The 14,311-nt window shown below is 39.6% G+C and overlaps 1 protein-coding gene across 3 annotated transcripts in view; it reads left to right on the top strand.

Moving 5' to 3' along the window:
* Positions 1 to 4,387: 4,387 nt before the first annotated feature.
* The window catches only part of zmp:0000001267 (b(0,+)-type amino acid transporter 1), a 23,155-nt gene continuing 13,231 nt past the window's right edge, over positions 4,388 to 14,311 (top strand). Inside the window, exon 1 of one of the 3 annotated variants that reach the window (XM_005933868.3) lies at positions 4,388 to 5,628. In XM_005933868.3, coding sequence (XP_005933930.1) covers positions 4,927 to 5,628 — 702 coding nt within the window. In that variant the 5' untranslated portion in view covers positions 4,388 to 4,926. Of the gene's footprint in view, positions 5,629 to 8,133; positions 9,283 to 13,418; position 14,311 lie in introns of those variants that run through there. The other 2 variants (XM_042225545.1, XM_042225544.1) reach the window with 2 other exon arrangements.

Here is a 14,311-nt window from a genome sequence, read left to right as displayed (position 1 = left end):
GAGCAGCACTGTGATCGAGGAAAATTTTAATGTTGAGAATGCTTTTCAAGGCACAGAATATTCTGTGGGCACTCTGGGAATGGCTTTCTATCAAGGCCTCTGGTCTTACGCTGGCTGGTACAACTTAAACTATGTGACTGAGGAGCTGAACAAACCAGAGGTGAGGCTGAAAGGGTCAGAAATGACCTGAAATAGTAGCATTTATTCATGCTAAATTTTTTAAAAATACAGCTTAAAACCTGTCAAGAATGATTTGATGCATTAGTGCAAAAGATGCCTATATGCTGCTATATTTTCTTCCTTAACTCTGAATTTGTACCTCAGGTAATTTATTGACTTTGTCCTAACACAGGATGTCTATAACACTCTGTAAATCAGTGATCAAAGTGTCTGAGGTGTTGTATGGCGATAATAAATGTACACGAGAGTAGAGTATGTTTGCTTTGCTATTATTTCGGTCCTAACTCCAATGAGGTGTGACTCCTAGATCTCAAAGACTGTATATAAAGATGTTTGGTGAATATAATATATGAGGATCAAGTATCAGAATATATTTTGACAACAAGAAGCATTTTGACCAACATTTTTCTGTATCTCCAGCTTTTACAGAACATATACTTTGTTTTTAGTTGCAGCTCCTTACAGCATTTTATATAATAATATTACTGTTTAAATAGGAATTTAATATTTTTAAAGAATTTCTCAACTTATGACAAACTTAATTTATCCTTATCTTAAATGATTGAAACTTCAGTGTGATCGTCCCTTTTTGTTCATGCCAGTTCATAATAATTAACCCATTACCACTGACTGCTTTTTGCAGCTTGGTGCTTGGTGTTCTTTTCTATTATATCATACTGGAGTCCAATTTAATTAAAAGAAGAGTATGGGCAGAAATTTGTGCAATCAGAAACTGAACCTGAATTGTAACTTGAATAAATGCTTTTTAAAACTGAATTTGAATCAGTCTAATTTGAAATTCAATGTACAGTTTTGAAAATTATCGTCACTAAATTGAAATTGAATTTTATATTTTGAAAATGAATTCATTTACTTTGAAACTGTATTTTATCCTTTAAAAGTGTAGCTCTCAAATAATTTCAGTTTCACTTCTATCATTCAGATTCAGCTCCAAAATTCATTTTTTTGGGACTTACATCCATACAACTAAATGGTTTAGCAAAGTATTAAAGAAAGTAAATATTCAACTTAGTTTTATGTTATTCTGTTGGACTGCTTAAACTGGCACAAGGGAGAACCAGGTCAAGTCATGTCTTTCCTCTGATAACATTGTTATGCAGATACTCTGTTAAAGAGCATGCAGAGGTTTGGTGTAACAGAGGATTCTTGGGCTGGGCTGAAATGGAGCCAGATTATCTGCTGTGGTAACCTCTTAGGGGAGCAGTCAGAAGAAGAATTGTAGTACTGTCAGGTGTTTTCATCTTGTTGTTGCTTTGATGCTTCTTTTCTTTCTTTCTTTTTTGTAATTTAGAGCACATAAATGTCTAATCATGAAATAACTCCTAAATATTTCAAAAGAAAACATGAAGGCATTTTCTGCTAGATTTATCCAACTAATTTCCTCCTTGTTTAAAATTACTGCAACATAAAAAAAAAGAGCCTTGCATTCATGGCTTATTCCAGCCGATCCGAAGTGAGAATTATTTAAATTAAAGGTTGCAGCTACTCCAACAGTTATTACTAAGCAAATTAAGTTACATTAAATCCTTGAATGCACTTTGATCAATTAATACAGCTCACGATCTCAATTTAGGAAGCTTATATAAATCTATGCTCTCAAGGTAACACCTTGATAAGATTTTATTACACCAGCGTGATAGTGTAATCGTTCGGCGTGATAGTTCAGCTGCGGGTTAAACAGGCTGTTGAAAAGTCAAATCGCATCAGCAATGCATGTACTTATAACATTTCTTGTTATAGAAACTGGTTTAGTATATCCTCTGCTGTAGGAGATAATAAAGGACAGTTTATATCAGTTCTATCCTCTCGCTTAAAGAGAATAATCACTCGGCTTTAGCCAGTGTCTTGTCCCATTAATTTGCTCCCCTTGATCCGTTTTAAAGAGCTCTGGAAGACTATTGGACCAATCGTTCAGACCACTGTTTAAAATAAATAGGCCGTTCAGACTGATGTTAATAAGCTGTTGTACTCCTGCCGATGAAAACACAAATCCTAATGCTTTGGTTTTCTCTAATTTTAGACTTATTTAAAAACTGCCATATATACCTAAAGTTTTAGCGAAAACTGTACTTTTAAAACGGCAGTTCTTTTTAGGCACTCACAGTATTTTGGAAGTTTTCTAGTCTGTTCTGAAAATCATCCATGTTTTTGTGAATTGCATGACTTCACTATTATTGTGCTTTTAAATCTTACTGATGCTTCTGACGCTGTGAACCACACAAGTTTCTTGTCCCGTGTAGAACACTAAGGCATCGAGGGTGGTTTAAACACAGAGAACCTTCTCGGCTCGTCTTGGTGACCGACTTCTTCCTCAGCCACTCTTGCATGTGGAGTCCAATGGGTTTAATTCTTGGGCCAATTCTCTTCTCTTTATTTTTCCCTATGGGACTAATTGCAGATGACACCGTAATTTATGTGCCAATAAAAAGAAACTATGTCAGCTCCCTTAAAGCACTGCTGGTGGTTCTAAGCTTCTTTTTTTTTTTTTTTTTTAATGAATGTCTTAGTCATGCTTTTATAATGCACCTGCACTACTTTAATGCACTTTCCGTTGCCTTTAGCAACACTTCAATTGCTCGTCTGTAGTTAGTCGGGTTTTTTGTTTTTTAAACCTTTGAAAGATCAGCAACAACTTGGGTATCCAAGCTGCTGAATATTAATTTTAATAGAATCTTATTACTAAATCTTACTAGTCTAACCCAGGTTGCCCTCAGTTTGGCTTCTTTCTAGGTAAAACTGTTTCACTGCTTTTTTTCATCACTGGACGAGGCCTTTATCTTCTTAAGGGCATTCAAATGTGTGGTGAAGTTTATCCAACCAGTCTACATGTGTTTTGTGGACTTTAAGGGAACTGGCCTATTATTGCAGGGAATTTGGTCCTTGTATTACCATAGCTTTGTTTGCATCAGCATCAGAAATCCAGCTTGCAGATTGGATGACAGTCAGCTCTTCCAAGTATAAAGCCAGGGTTTTTAGCTGGAAAAAACATGAGAAGATGATGGACCATGTTGTCCTTGGTTTAAAAGAGTCTGATCTCTGACATGCTTCTTTTAGGTACACAATCAAAGGGATCCAGAACCTGATATTTTACGGATTGCCCTCCTTCCCACACTTCTATAGCGAGGTGTGTAACATGCTGGCAACAGCAACTCAGGGGGAGGATGCCAGCTGGACCTGCACGGCACTCTACTCGCGCTACGACGCTCACAAACTGGCTGCCATCACCGGAGCACAGCGAGCAGGACAGATGCTGAACTCCAACAAGGCTGTTCACCTCTTTGTCACGGGAGGGGAAGACAAAAATGTGTGATGACACTGGATGAATATGAAAAGGACCACTGGAGTAAATTGAGCATAGGTGTTTACCATGTTTAATAATCAGGAAAGTTTCCAAATGCACCAGAAAACATGTTTATTGGCTTTGTTTTATGGTCTCCTGCAACAACATTCCTGTCATTTGTAAAGAGATTATTAACTTGTCACTGATAAGAAGAGTTGGATGTTTATTATTAAAAACTTTCCTTATCTTTTACTTGATTAAAGTTCATGCGTAGCATGTGACCTAACACGGCCATGAAGTGCCAAAATAATTGCATAATAGTTTTCATGAGGTGATAATGCAGTAATCTTATGAGAATTTCAAGCCAAAACAACCTGCGAGAGTAGCTTTGCATGATTTATAGTTCAGATTAATCCTCATAAAACTCGAACAAGGACAGTGTAGATTAACACTTTAATGTCACCATGATATAAATGTGGAGAGACTAAAACTCACAAACTCAACATGTAAATGTTGATGTTGAGGGTTCAAAGCTAGGAGAAGACCCCCATTTCAGACAGGTCATTGAAGGTGAACACTATTTTTACAGGTTGTTTATTTAATTCCATTTTGCTCCTGTTTTATGACTACTAAACAAGCAAAGGTGGGGAGATAATAACCGTCTTTAAGCATCAAGAAACCCCAGCAAAGCAAGGCTAGTGGAGGGGTAACAATCTATTACATCAGGTTTGGGGCATGAGGGAACCAAAGACAGCTGGAGGAGTATATAGAGGCCACTATTAATTGAAACAATACATTAAAGAGACAACACAAAAGATAATGCATGCAGAAATGTGTAAAAATACTGTGTGAATCATAGATTATGATCCATTTTTTCTCCTCTTTTTATTAAATGCAGCTGATCAAAGCGCTGATAAGTGCAAGGCTTAAGCTGTCCTGCGGGTAAGGAGACTATTTTAGGGCTTTGAATTGGTCTAACTTCCATTCGAATAACAAATGCACAAAATGACGTCTAGTCTTACCCTAAAAATTGATCTAGAGTGTGTTTGTGAAACCAGCCCTTGTCTAGAGGACACTGAAAGCGGAAGGCTCTACCTCCTATTTTGCAGTCTCATCGTGATATGCTCTATTGGGATAATATGTTATTAGCGGGTAACATAACATCTCAAGGCCAATGGAGGAGTACAAGAGAGTCTTTGCGGTCTGATTTACATATTTCTGACTCAGGGCTGCTTAGGTGCTGGGCATCCCTGTCGTCCCTGAAGCAGCCAATCAGTGAAGCCCAGCAAACATGTGAGAATACCAAGCAAAACAGGTGGTTGTATGAGCCGCCCACATAATTATTAACTCCTTGTGTTGATGCAATAGTGACTTTGGTCACGCTATTATAGTGTTTTCTCCGCTGTTAAAGGTGTCAGGTTGTAGGCAGCTGTTTAACTGCAGTGATGACGGAAGAAAAGCCGCAGAAGCTCAAACTAAAGCGGGAGCTGGGGATGCTGGGAGCCGTGTCCCTCATCGTGGGGACGGCGGTCGGATCTGGGATCTTCATGACCCCACAGACGGTGATCAGCTCCATCGGGAGCCCCGGTGCCAGCCTGGTTATATGGGCGTCTTGCGGCCTGCTGGCGATTCTGGCGTCTTTCTGCTACGCCGAGCTCGGCACAGTTATAAAAGAATCAGGGGGCGAGTACATCTACATTCTGAGGACTTCATGTCCAGCGCTTGCCTTCATGTTCATCTTTAGCTCTGTGCTCTTTGTGAGACCTGCAGGCATTGCTGGCATAGGACTGAGTTTTGCTGCCTATGTTGTGACTCCTTTCTACGGAGACTGCCCCCCTCCGGTGCTGGTGGTGAAGTGCGTGGCCGCAGCGGCAATTATCACGCTCGCCACCGTGAACTGCATGAAAGTTCGCTTTGCAATGTCAATCCAAGTTTTCTTTACTGTAGTCAAAGTCTTGGCTCTGGCAGGGATTATCATAGGAGGTGTGGTGATGCTTATCAAAGGCCACACTGAGAATTTTGAAAACTCCTTTGAGAACACAAATGTTGGCGTCAATTCAATAGGAATTGCTTTCTACCAGGGGCTGTGGTCATACGACGGCTGGAACAATCTGAACTCAGTGACTGAAGAGTTAAAACGTCCCGAGGTAAGTGGGAGGGCCTTCAGAGGCTGACCCATGCCCTGACTGTAAAACACAATCACCACGAATAAATAAGTAATGGGTTCTATGCAGGGAGAAAATAATTTATTTTTATTGCTGAGAAATTTACAAATGTTTAACGTGAACTTTGAGCTATAACCGGCTGAGACTTTTGTGTTGAGGCCACAGAAGTACAGTAGCGACAGAGGTAATAAATAAATAAACGGTTTAATTTTAGATCTAACAGAAAGATTATCTGTTACTAGTGTGCATTATAACATCACATAAAGAAAAATGGGTTTTTTTCCTGTTGATATTCTTCCTATTTCTAATCTTCCGGCAGCATAATAAGACCCTAAACTTAAATCAATAGTTTCTTATCATAAAACTTGTTCTGTTGAAACCCATTTTAATAAACAACATTATTTGAGTATAACTACTTTTTTTTCCCCTTTCAGCCATAAAATGCAGATGAGGTATTCATCACACAGGCGGGCAGGCGACGTAGACGCCCAAGTTTGTAAATGCAATACGATGTCGGAGTAGGCGTTGATTGAATGATTTTGTCAAATTAATCTCTGTTTAGTAATAAAGACCAAGTGAAAAAGAATATGATCACTTTTATATATTTTTTTTCTCTTATTAAGGAACATTGTACATGTATCACATTGTTATGTATTTAAACGGTTATAAGCTGTTACTCATTTCTGACACATTTTAAATCTTGGTACCTTTAAGAGTCAGCTTGTCAATAAATTATTAAGTTGACCTTGAGAATAATTTAATGATTTAATGTCTGACAAAGATGGATGTAGCCCAGATGTTGAATGATAGATTCATTTATTTGGTAACATGAGCCCATTAAATGATTATTGGGTTTTTCTCCTGAAGTCCAGATTCACTCTGTGCTCCTGTGTTCAGGCTTAGATCCGTTTGCATTTATCTATTTAGTTTATTCGGCTCTATTATATTTTTAATGTATTTATTTAAATGGGACAGTGCATCTTTATGTAAATATGTCAGAGTTAGCCAAACAGCAAGTCAAACAAAAGCAATAGAAAAGACATTTAACACAACATCAGACAATGAACAAGAATCTTGCTCTAACAATATTAGAGGCTGTTCTTTTCTTTCTAAACATTCAGCAGGGGATCAAATACATTATTTCTCCCCTATAAAAAGAAAATCTCTTTTCCCTTTCAGAATATAACAGAATAATAGTTACTCATTTTCCTAATCTATTGGTCCACACTAGTTTATCCCAGAGTAGACAAATATTTATGGGAATTGGTTTCCTGATAAGATGTGGCTCAGGATTAAAATCCTCAAATAAATATTTTTGAGTGCAACGGCAACTTTAAATCTGGTGTTTTGTGTGTTGGTTGGGCCATCTCGCAGCAAGAAATTGAGTGCCTTTAAACGGTTCATAATGCAAAAATCTCATCTCAACCCACAGTTTGCACTGGAGTTTGTGGTTTTGCAGGCTTTACAGCGCTATAACCTGGTAGTTAGGATTGTGCTAAGTCATGCAGAACTGCTCGTGCTGTTCATGAGAGTATATTGCTAAGCAGTTTTATTTTTCTCGTATTTTTATTTTTAGCTTTTTAGTTTCTGGAGTGGCAGTGGCTATTTAAGATTCTCACTTATTCATTCATTGCATTATACATTTATTTTTGTTAAGCTACAGTGTAGCTTGCCATCGCCAGTGTGTGAATGTGTGTGTGTGAATGGGTGAATGACTGAATGTAGTGTAAAGCGCTTTGGGGTCCTTAGGGACTAGAAAGCGCTGTAAAAATACAGGCCATTTACCATTTACCATGTTACTGTCTTAATTACAAATGTATGGGTATTTCTAGTATATATATATATATTTTTGTACCCCCAAAATATTTAGTTAGTTTTTATATTTTTCTAAAGTACATAGTAACTATTAAAATATATTTGAACTTAACTAATGTGTGTATGTGTTAGTCCCTCATAGGGAAATTACGTTCCTCTGCATTTAACCCATTCACCCAGTGAAGCAGTGGGCAGCCACCAGATGCAGTGCCCAGGGGAGCAGTGTGTAGGGACGGTACCTTGCTCAGGGTACCTCAGGTATCCGTTCAGTGGGTTAACCCCCCGACCTTCCGATCATGGGGCCACCACTTACCTACTGAGCTATCCCTGCCCTTTATACTCTAAGCTAGTGTAATAAGGTAGTAATAAACACCTATAATCAGAAGCTGTAATCAGTTGTTAACCGTCATTTAAACCTTCATGAATAACCAGAATACAGCGTTCCTGCTATGAGCGCACCTAGCCTGTTTTATTTATAAGTTGTTTTATTTTGAAAAGCTTATGTTTAAGTAGTTGAGTAATGAGAGAAAAAACACATTAAATGTGCACTCTGCTTTTTATTGACCAGGTTTTATCAGTTCTGAAAGTACACTGAGGACAGACTGAGCTGTGAGGCAAAGAATAACTTGGTGTCTTTACTTGGCCATGTCCTTTCTATCATAACATTGTTAACATTGTTAAGCAGATGTTCATGTCTTCTCTCAGATTAGGTATTTTTCTACTGCCAGTACAGCTCTCCAAACTATTCATGTAGGTCCAGACACAAGAAAACATTATATTGAGGACTGAAGACAGTCTTTCTCTGACTTTGAGGACACTAGAAGAATGCATTCGGTTTGCAGGGACTTTTACTGTAGAAAAGCAAGACTGAAATGATTTAAAACATGTATATTTTTAATGCTTTACTTCCCTGTCAGTGTTTTATAAAAAACCTAAAATAAATTACTGCTTACGTGAAACCTAAGAGAAAAGAAGAACTTTAAACAGCCATGCTGATGATAGCCTCACCTTACTTTCGTAGCTGTATAATTAAGTGTGCTCCGCCTCTTATGTAAAAGACAACACTTTACAGCTACAGGTCTTCTTGTCCGCTGCTTCTAGGAAGACAAAACCTTTCTGACCATGGGACATGACACACATGGACTCAATCTGCAGAGGGAAGTGGGGCTCATAGGAGCAGTTTCCTTCATTGGTGGAACCATGATTGGATCTGGGATCTTCATTTCTCCCCAGTACGTCCTTTCCACTATTGGGAGCCCAGGGGCCAGCTTCATTATATGGTCCTGCTGTGGACTGATAGCCATGCTGGGGGGTCTGTGCTATGCTGAACTGGGCACTATCATACCAGAGTCTGGAGCTGAGTACATTTACATACTGCGGACTGCAGGGAAAGTGGTGGCCTTCATGTTCGTCTTCAGCTTCATCATGGTCATGAGGCCGGCTAGTGGCACAGGAGTCGCTCTCAGCTTTGCTGAATATGCTGTGGCCCCCTTTTACAGCGGCTGCACTCCTCCACAGCTGGCTGTGAAGTTCGTGGCTGCTGTATCAATCTTGGTGCTGGCTATAATCAACTGTCTGAGCGTCCGCTTGGCCACAGGCATCCAGGTGGTCACCATGGCAGTGAAGGTGGTGGCCCTGGTGGTGATCATCCTGGGAGGCATTGTGATGCTTTTCCAGGGCCGCACTGAGAACTTTGAGGACTCATTTGAGGGAACCAATGCAGGGATCAGCTCCATTGGCATTGCTTTCTATCAGGGCTTGTGGTCGTATGATGGCTGGAACACTTTAAATTATTTAACTGAGGAGGTGAAACATCCAGAAGTAAGTCTGCGTGGGTTTGCAGTAATCTAAGTCATGGTAGTCTTAAGAGCTTCAAAAACTGGTACTTTTTTTAACAATATGGTTCATGTGATGACACACATGATTAATAGTAGATCAACAACAGTGGTTTAAATACCTGGAACTCTCACCTTTTGTTTTTAGAACGTTAGAAGCCTCAGGGATGACAGGTAAAATGTTCTTAAGACATCAAAAAAGTCAGAATTTGAATATTTACTGTTTGTGTTTAATATTATACAAAAAAATGAGACAAATCGAGCCAAGACTGTGGCTTTTTAGTCAGGATTGTATATAATTTATCTTGTTATGAGTGATGAGTGGACTGGACAAAGTAACAAGAAAACTGATATTACTTTTAGATATGATAACCCAAGCCTGTTGGCCCTTTGGTGCAGTGGTTAGCACTTTTGCTATAGAGCAAAAAAAAAAAAAAGAAGGTAGAGTTAATATTTAAATGAGGGTAACGACTAGGTTTTACAATCCCTTGATAACACTGAAAGTCTTTTTCTACGCAGTTTGTAGCATCTGAATTCTTTGTGATCTTTCTCAGTCTGCTCTGTAGACGTGTCGTTTTGTGCTCCCTGCTCTCTCTCACCATGGCGGACAAAACCCCAAAAAACGAAGGCCTGCAACTGAAGAGGCAGATTGGATTGATTGGTGGAGTAGCAATAGTTTCTGGAACCATGATTGGATCCGGTATCTTCATGTCCCCACAGTATGTCCTGGCGTATGTGGGAAGTCCTGGGGCCAGCATGTTAATCTGGTTTTTTTCAGGTGTTGTGGCTTTGCTTGCAGCTCTCTCCTACACTGAGCTTGGGACCATTATTCCTGAATCCGGTGGGGAATTTACTTACATCCTGAGGATCTATGGTTCATTCCCAGCCTTCTTTGCGGCAATCACTTTCATCCTGCTTTTGAAACCTTCCAGCATTGCAGCAATGTCAATGACCATTGCACAGTATGTCATGGCTCCCTTTTACCCAGGCTGCCCACCTCCTCAGCTGGCTGTGAAATGCTTTGCAGCTTTTAGTATTCTGGTAGTTGCCATTACCAACATCCTGAATGTCCGATTTGCTCTGAGAGTGCAGGTGATCTTCTTGGTGGCCAAAGTGTTTTCACTCACTTTCATTGTAATTGGAGGGCTAGTGAAAGTCATACAGAGCAGCACTGTGATCGAGGAAAATTTTAATGTTGAGAATGCTTTTCAAGGAACTGACAGTATTCTTGTGACACTCTGGGAATGGCTTTACTATCAAGGCCTCTGGTCTTACGTGGCTGGAGCAACTTGAACTATGTGACTGAGGAGCTGAACAAACCAGAGGTGAGGCTGGAAGGGTCGAAGTGACCTGAAATAGTAGCATTTATTCATGCTAATATTTTTCAAATACAGCTTAAAACCTGTCAAGAATGATTTGATTCTTACTGAAAAGATGCCTATATGCTGCTATATTTTCTTCCTTAACTCTGAATTTGTACTTTCAGGTAATTTATTGACTTTGTCCTAACACAGGATGTCTATAACACTCTGTAAATCAGTGACAAAGTGTAGGGCTTGTTAATGGCATATAAATGTACCACGACGCAGTAAGTAGTTTGCCCGTTTGCATTATTTGGTTCCTAACTCCAATGAGGTGTGACTCCTAGATCTCAAAGACTGTATATAAAGATGTTTGGTGAATATAATATATGAGGATCAAGTATCAGAATATATTTTGACAACACAGAAAGACATTTTAGACGAAATCCTAAAATATAATTTACTCTAAATTTCTTCTATCATTATCTCACAGCTTTTAACAGAAACATATGACTTTGGTTATGTTTTAGTGCAGCTCGCTACAGTACATTAACTTATATTAATGAATATTCTACGTGATTTAGCTGAATAGGAAGAATTTATGTATAATTTTAAAGAATTTCTCCAACTTATGACAAACTAATTTATCCTTATCTTAGAGATGATTGAAACTTCAGTGTGATCGTCCCTTTTTGTTCATCGCAGTTATAATAATTATCCATCCCAATCTTATCTCACTGACTTCTTTTTGCAGCTTGGTGCTTGGTGTTCTTTTCTATTATATCATACTGGAGTCCAATTTAAGTAAAAGAAGAGTATGGGCAGAAATTTGTGCAATCAGAAACTGAACCTGAATTGTAACTTGAATAAATGCTTTTTAAAACTGAATTGAATTAGTCTAATTTGAAATTCAATGTACGTTGTTTGAAAATGATCGTCACTAAATTGAAATTGAATTTTATATTTTGAAAATGAATTCATTTACTTTGAAACTGTATTTTATCCTTTAAAATGTAGCTCTCAAATAATTTCAGTTTCACTTCTATCATTCAGTTTCAGTCTACAATCAATTAATTCATTTTTTTGGGACTTACATCCATACAACTAAATGGTTTAGCAAAGTATAAAAGAAAGTAAATATTCAACTTAGTTTCTAGATTTGTTATTTACACGCATGTCTGGGATTCTGCTTAACCCACAAGTGCCGGATCAAGCAGCTTGATTAATGTGATGACAGATCACCTGTTATTGGTCAATCGAGGTTGACCTATAGTTAACTCTTTTCACGGATATCTAGTATATGACCTATGCGGAGATGTTTCTGATAATGTCAGATACTCTGTTCTTTCACTCGATGAGCCTGCTTCTACTAATTCAGTGTTTTTATCTTCATGTAGCTCACGTAATCGAGTATACATAATAGAACAAACACCAGAGAAAGAATTGAGGACACCAGAAGAATCCACTTGGCTTGCAGGGGACATTTCCAGTAGACTGAGAAATATTCAAAACAGTCTCTATTTTGAATTTTTCGTTTCTCCAACTGTGTTTTATAGAGCAGAACCTAAAATAAATCATTGTTAACGTGAAAGCTAAGAAAAAACCAACTCTGGACAAGCAGACATTCTTAAAATCTGCTTAAAAGTAGCCTCATTTTAATTTCATAGCAGTTTAATTTTGTGCACTCCTCCTATTGGGCAACAGGCAGCATTTTGTAACTGCACGTCTGTTCTTCGCTGCTGCTTCAGGGAAGACAAAAGCTTTCTGACCATGGGACATGACACACATGGGCTCAATCTGCAGAGGGAAGTGGGGCTCATAGGAGCAGTTTCCTTCATTGGTGGAACCATGATTGGATCTGGGATCTTCATTTCTCCCCAGTACGTCCTTTCCACTATTGGGACGACAGGTAATATCCCTTCATCTTGGGGTTGCGACCTTAGGCCAAATAGAGCTTCGAGATCTTGCCGCGTACTCAACATTAATCATTTTCCTCTGCCCAGGTGAGGATCCTTTCCCACTGTGACTTGCGTGAGCCTGTAGGGTGACCAGCTTCCATTCATCATGGTTTTCCTCGCTAGCTTAGGCGCTCCAAATTATAGACCCATGCTTAGGGGGTTTGCTAAGGTAAATAGACCTTGTTATTTTCGGGGCCAACGCCAATGAAGCTCATATCATCTCGCACGCACGTACTGCGTCAGTCCTGAGAGGCTACATAATAAACATTACTTGCGCGACTGCATTGGCCAGGATAGTTGGGTAAAACGTGCGTGGCGCGCACTTACAAAGAGTATACCTTCTCATATACAAGTGTTCGACTGAAAACGATCGTACATTTTCACAAGAGGCCAGCTGAAAGGGCACGTGTAGTGGGCGACAAGCCTTGGGGACAGAAGCGGGATGCATTGCGCAATACTAGGGCTTCAATGCTCATTGGCTCCAGAGAGAGTCTATGCTGGCAATGCCGAAAGGGTTTTCCATAGCATGCTGATATAAGGATTAGCCAGCACAGAGGACTAGGCTGGGACTGACCATAAGTATCCCTCAGGAATTAAGCAAATTCCTCCCCCAGCGGATCATGGGAGATCTAAGGTCTCAAGCTCAGTGGTATGAAAGGAGAGAGCTTTAAGCATGAGGAAAAGTGCACTGTAACATCAAATACATCTCGTGAAGTAGACTGAGCCGCTATTATTTACCATCACAGCTGTCTGGCCTGAGCGCCTCAGGCATCCCACATATGCCGCTCAGTGTCATCGGGTGGGACATTGAAGATACCCACAAGGGAAGCAATCCCAGTGAGAAATCTCAGCTGGCTGTGAAGTTAATGGCTGCTGTATCAATCTTGGTGCTGGCTATAATCAACTGTCTGAGCGTCCGCTTGGCCACAGGCATCCAGGTGGTCACCATGGCAGTGAAGGTGGTGGCCCTGGTGGTGATCATCCTGGGAGGCATTGTGATGCTTTTCCAGGGCCGCACTGAGAACTTTGAGGACTCATTTGAGGGAACCAATGCAGGGATCAGCTCCATTGGCATTGCCATTGGCAGGGCTTGTGGTCGTATGATGGCTGGAACACTTTAAATTATTTAACCGAGGAGGTGAAACATCCAGAAGTGAGATTTTCAATATTTACTATTAGTAGTTTATAGAAAGTCAAAATAAAGATGAAGCATGCCAACACTGTGCGTCTCCACTCATGATTGTGCATTTTTTTTATCTTCTTACAGATTTAGATGAGTAGGCCAGGACAAACTGTAGTAACCTGAGAACTGATATTGGTTTAGGATATAATAATCCAAACCAACTGGTGGCTCATTGGTGCAGTGGTTAGCATTTTTTCCACAGTTAGAAAACTGAAGAGTTAATATTTAATTGAAGGCAAAACAAATACATTTTACACCACGTGATTTCTTTTGGAAGCTTTTTCTACGCAGTTTGTAGCATCTGAATTCTTTGTGATCTTTCTCAGTCTGCTCTGTAGACGTGTCGTTTTGTGCTCCCTGCTCTCTCTCACCATGGCGGACAAAACCCCAAAAAACGAAGGCCTGCAACTGAAGAGGCAGATTGGATTGATTGGTGGAGTAGCAATAGTTTCTGGAACCATGATTGGATCCGGTATCTTCATGTCCCCACAGTATGTCCTGGCGTATGTGGGAAGTCCTGGGGCCAGCATGTTAATCTGGTTTTTTTCAGGTGTTGTGGCTTTGCTTGCAGCT

This window comes from Haplochromis burtoni, unplaced genomic scaffold (genome assembly GCF_018398535.1).
Source record: "Haplochromis burtoni strain Fernald_Lab_line unplaced genomic scaffold, NCSU_Asbu1 Contig_174, whole genome shotgun sequence".
Classification (NCBI taxonomy): domain Eukaryota; kingdom Metazoa; phylum Chordata; class Actinopteri; order Cichliformes; family Cichlidae; genus Haplochromis; species Haplochromis burtoni.
The sequence above is the reverse complement of the archived record's forward strand: the minus strand, read 5'-3'. Positions and strand labels throughout refer to the sequence as shown.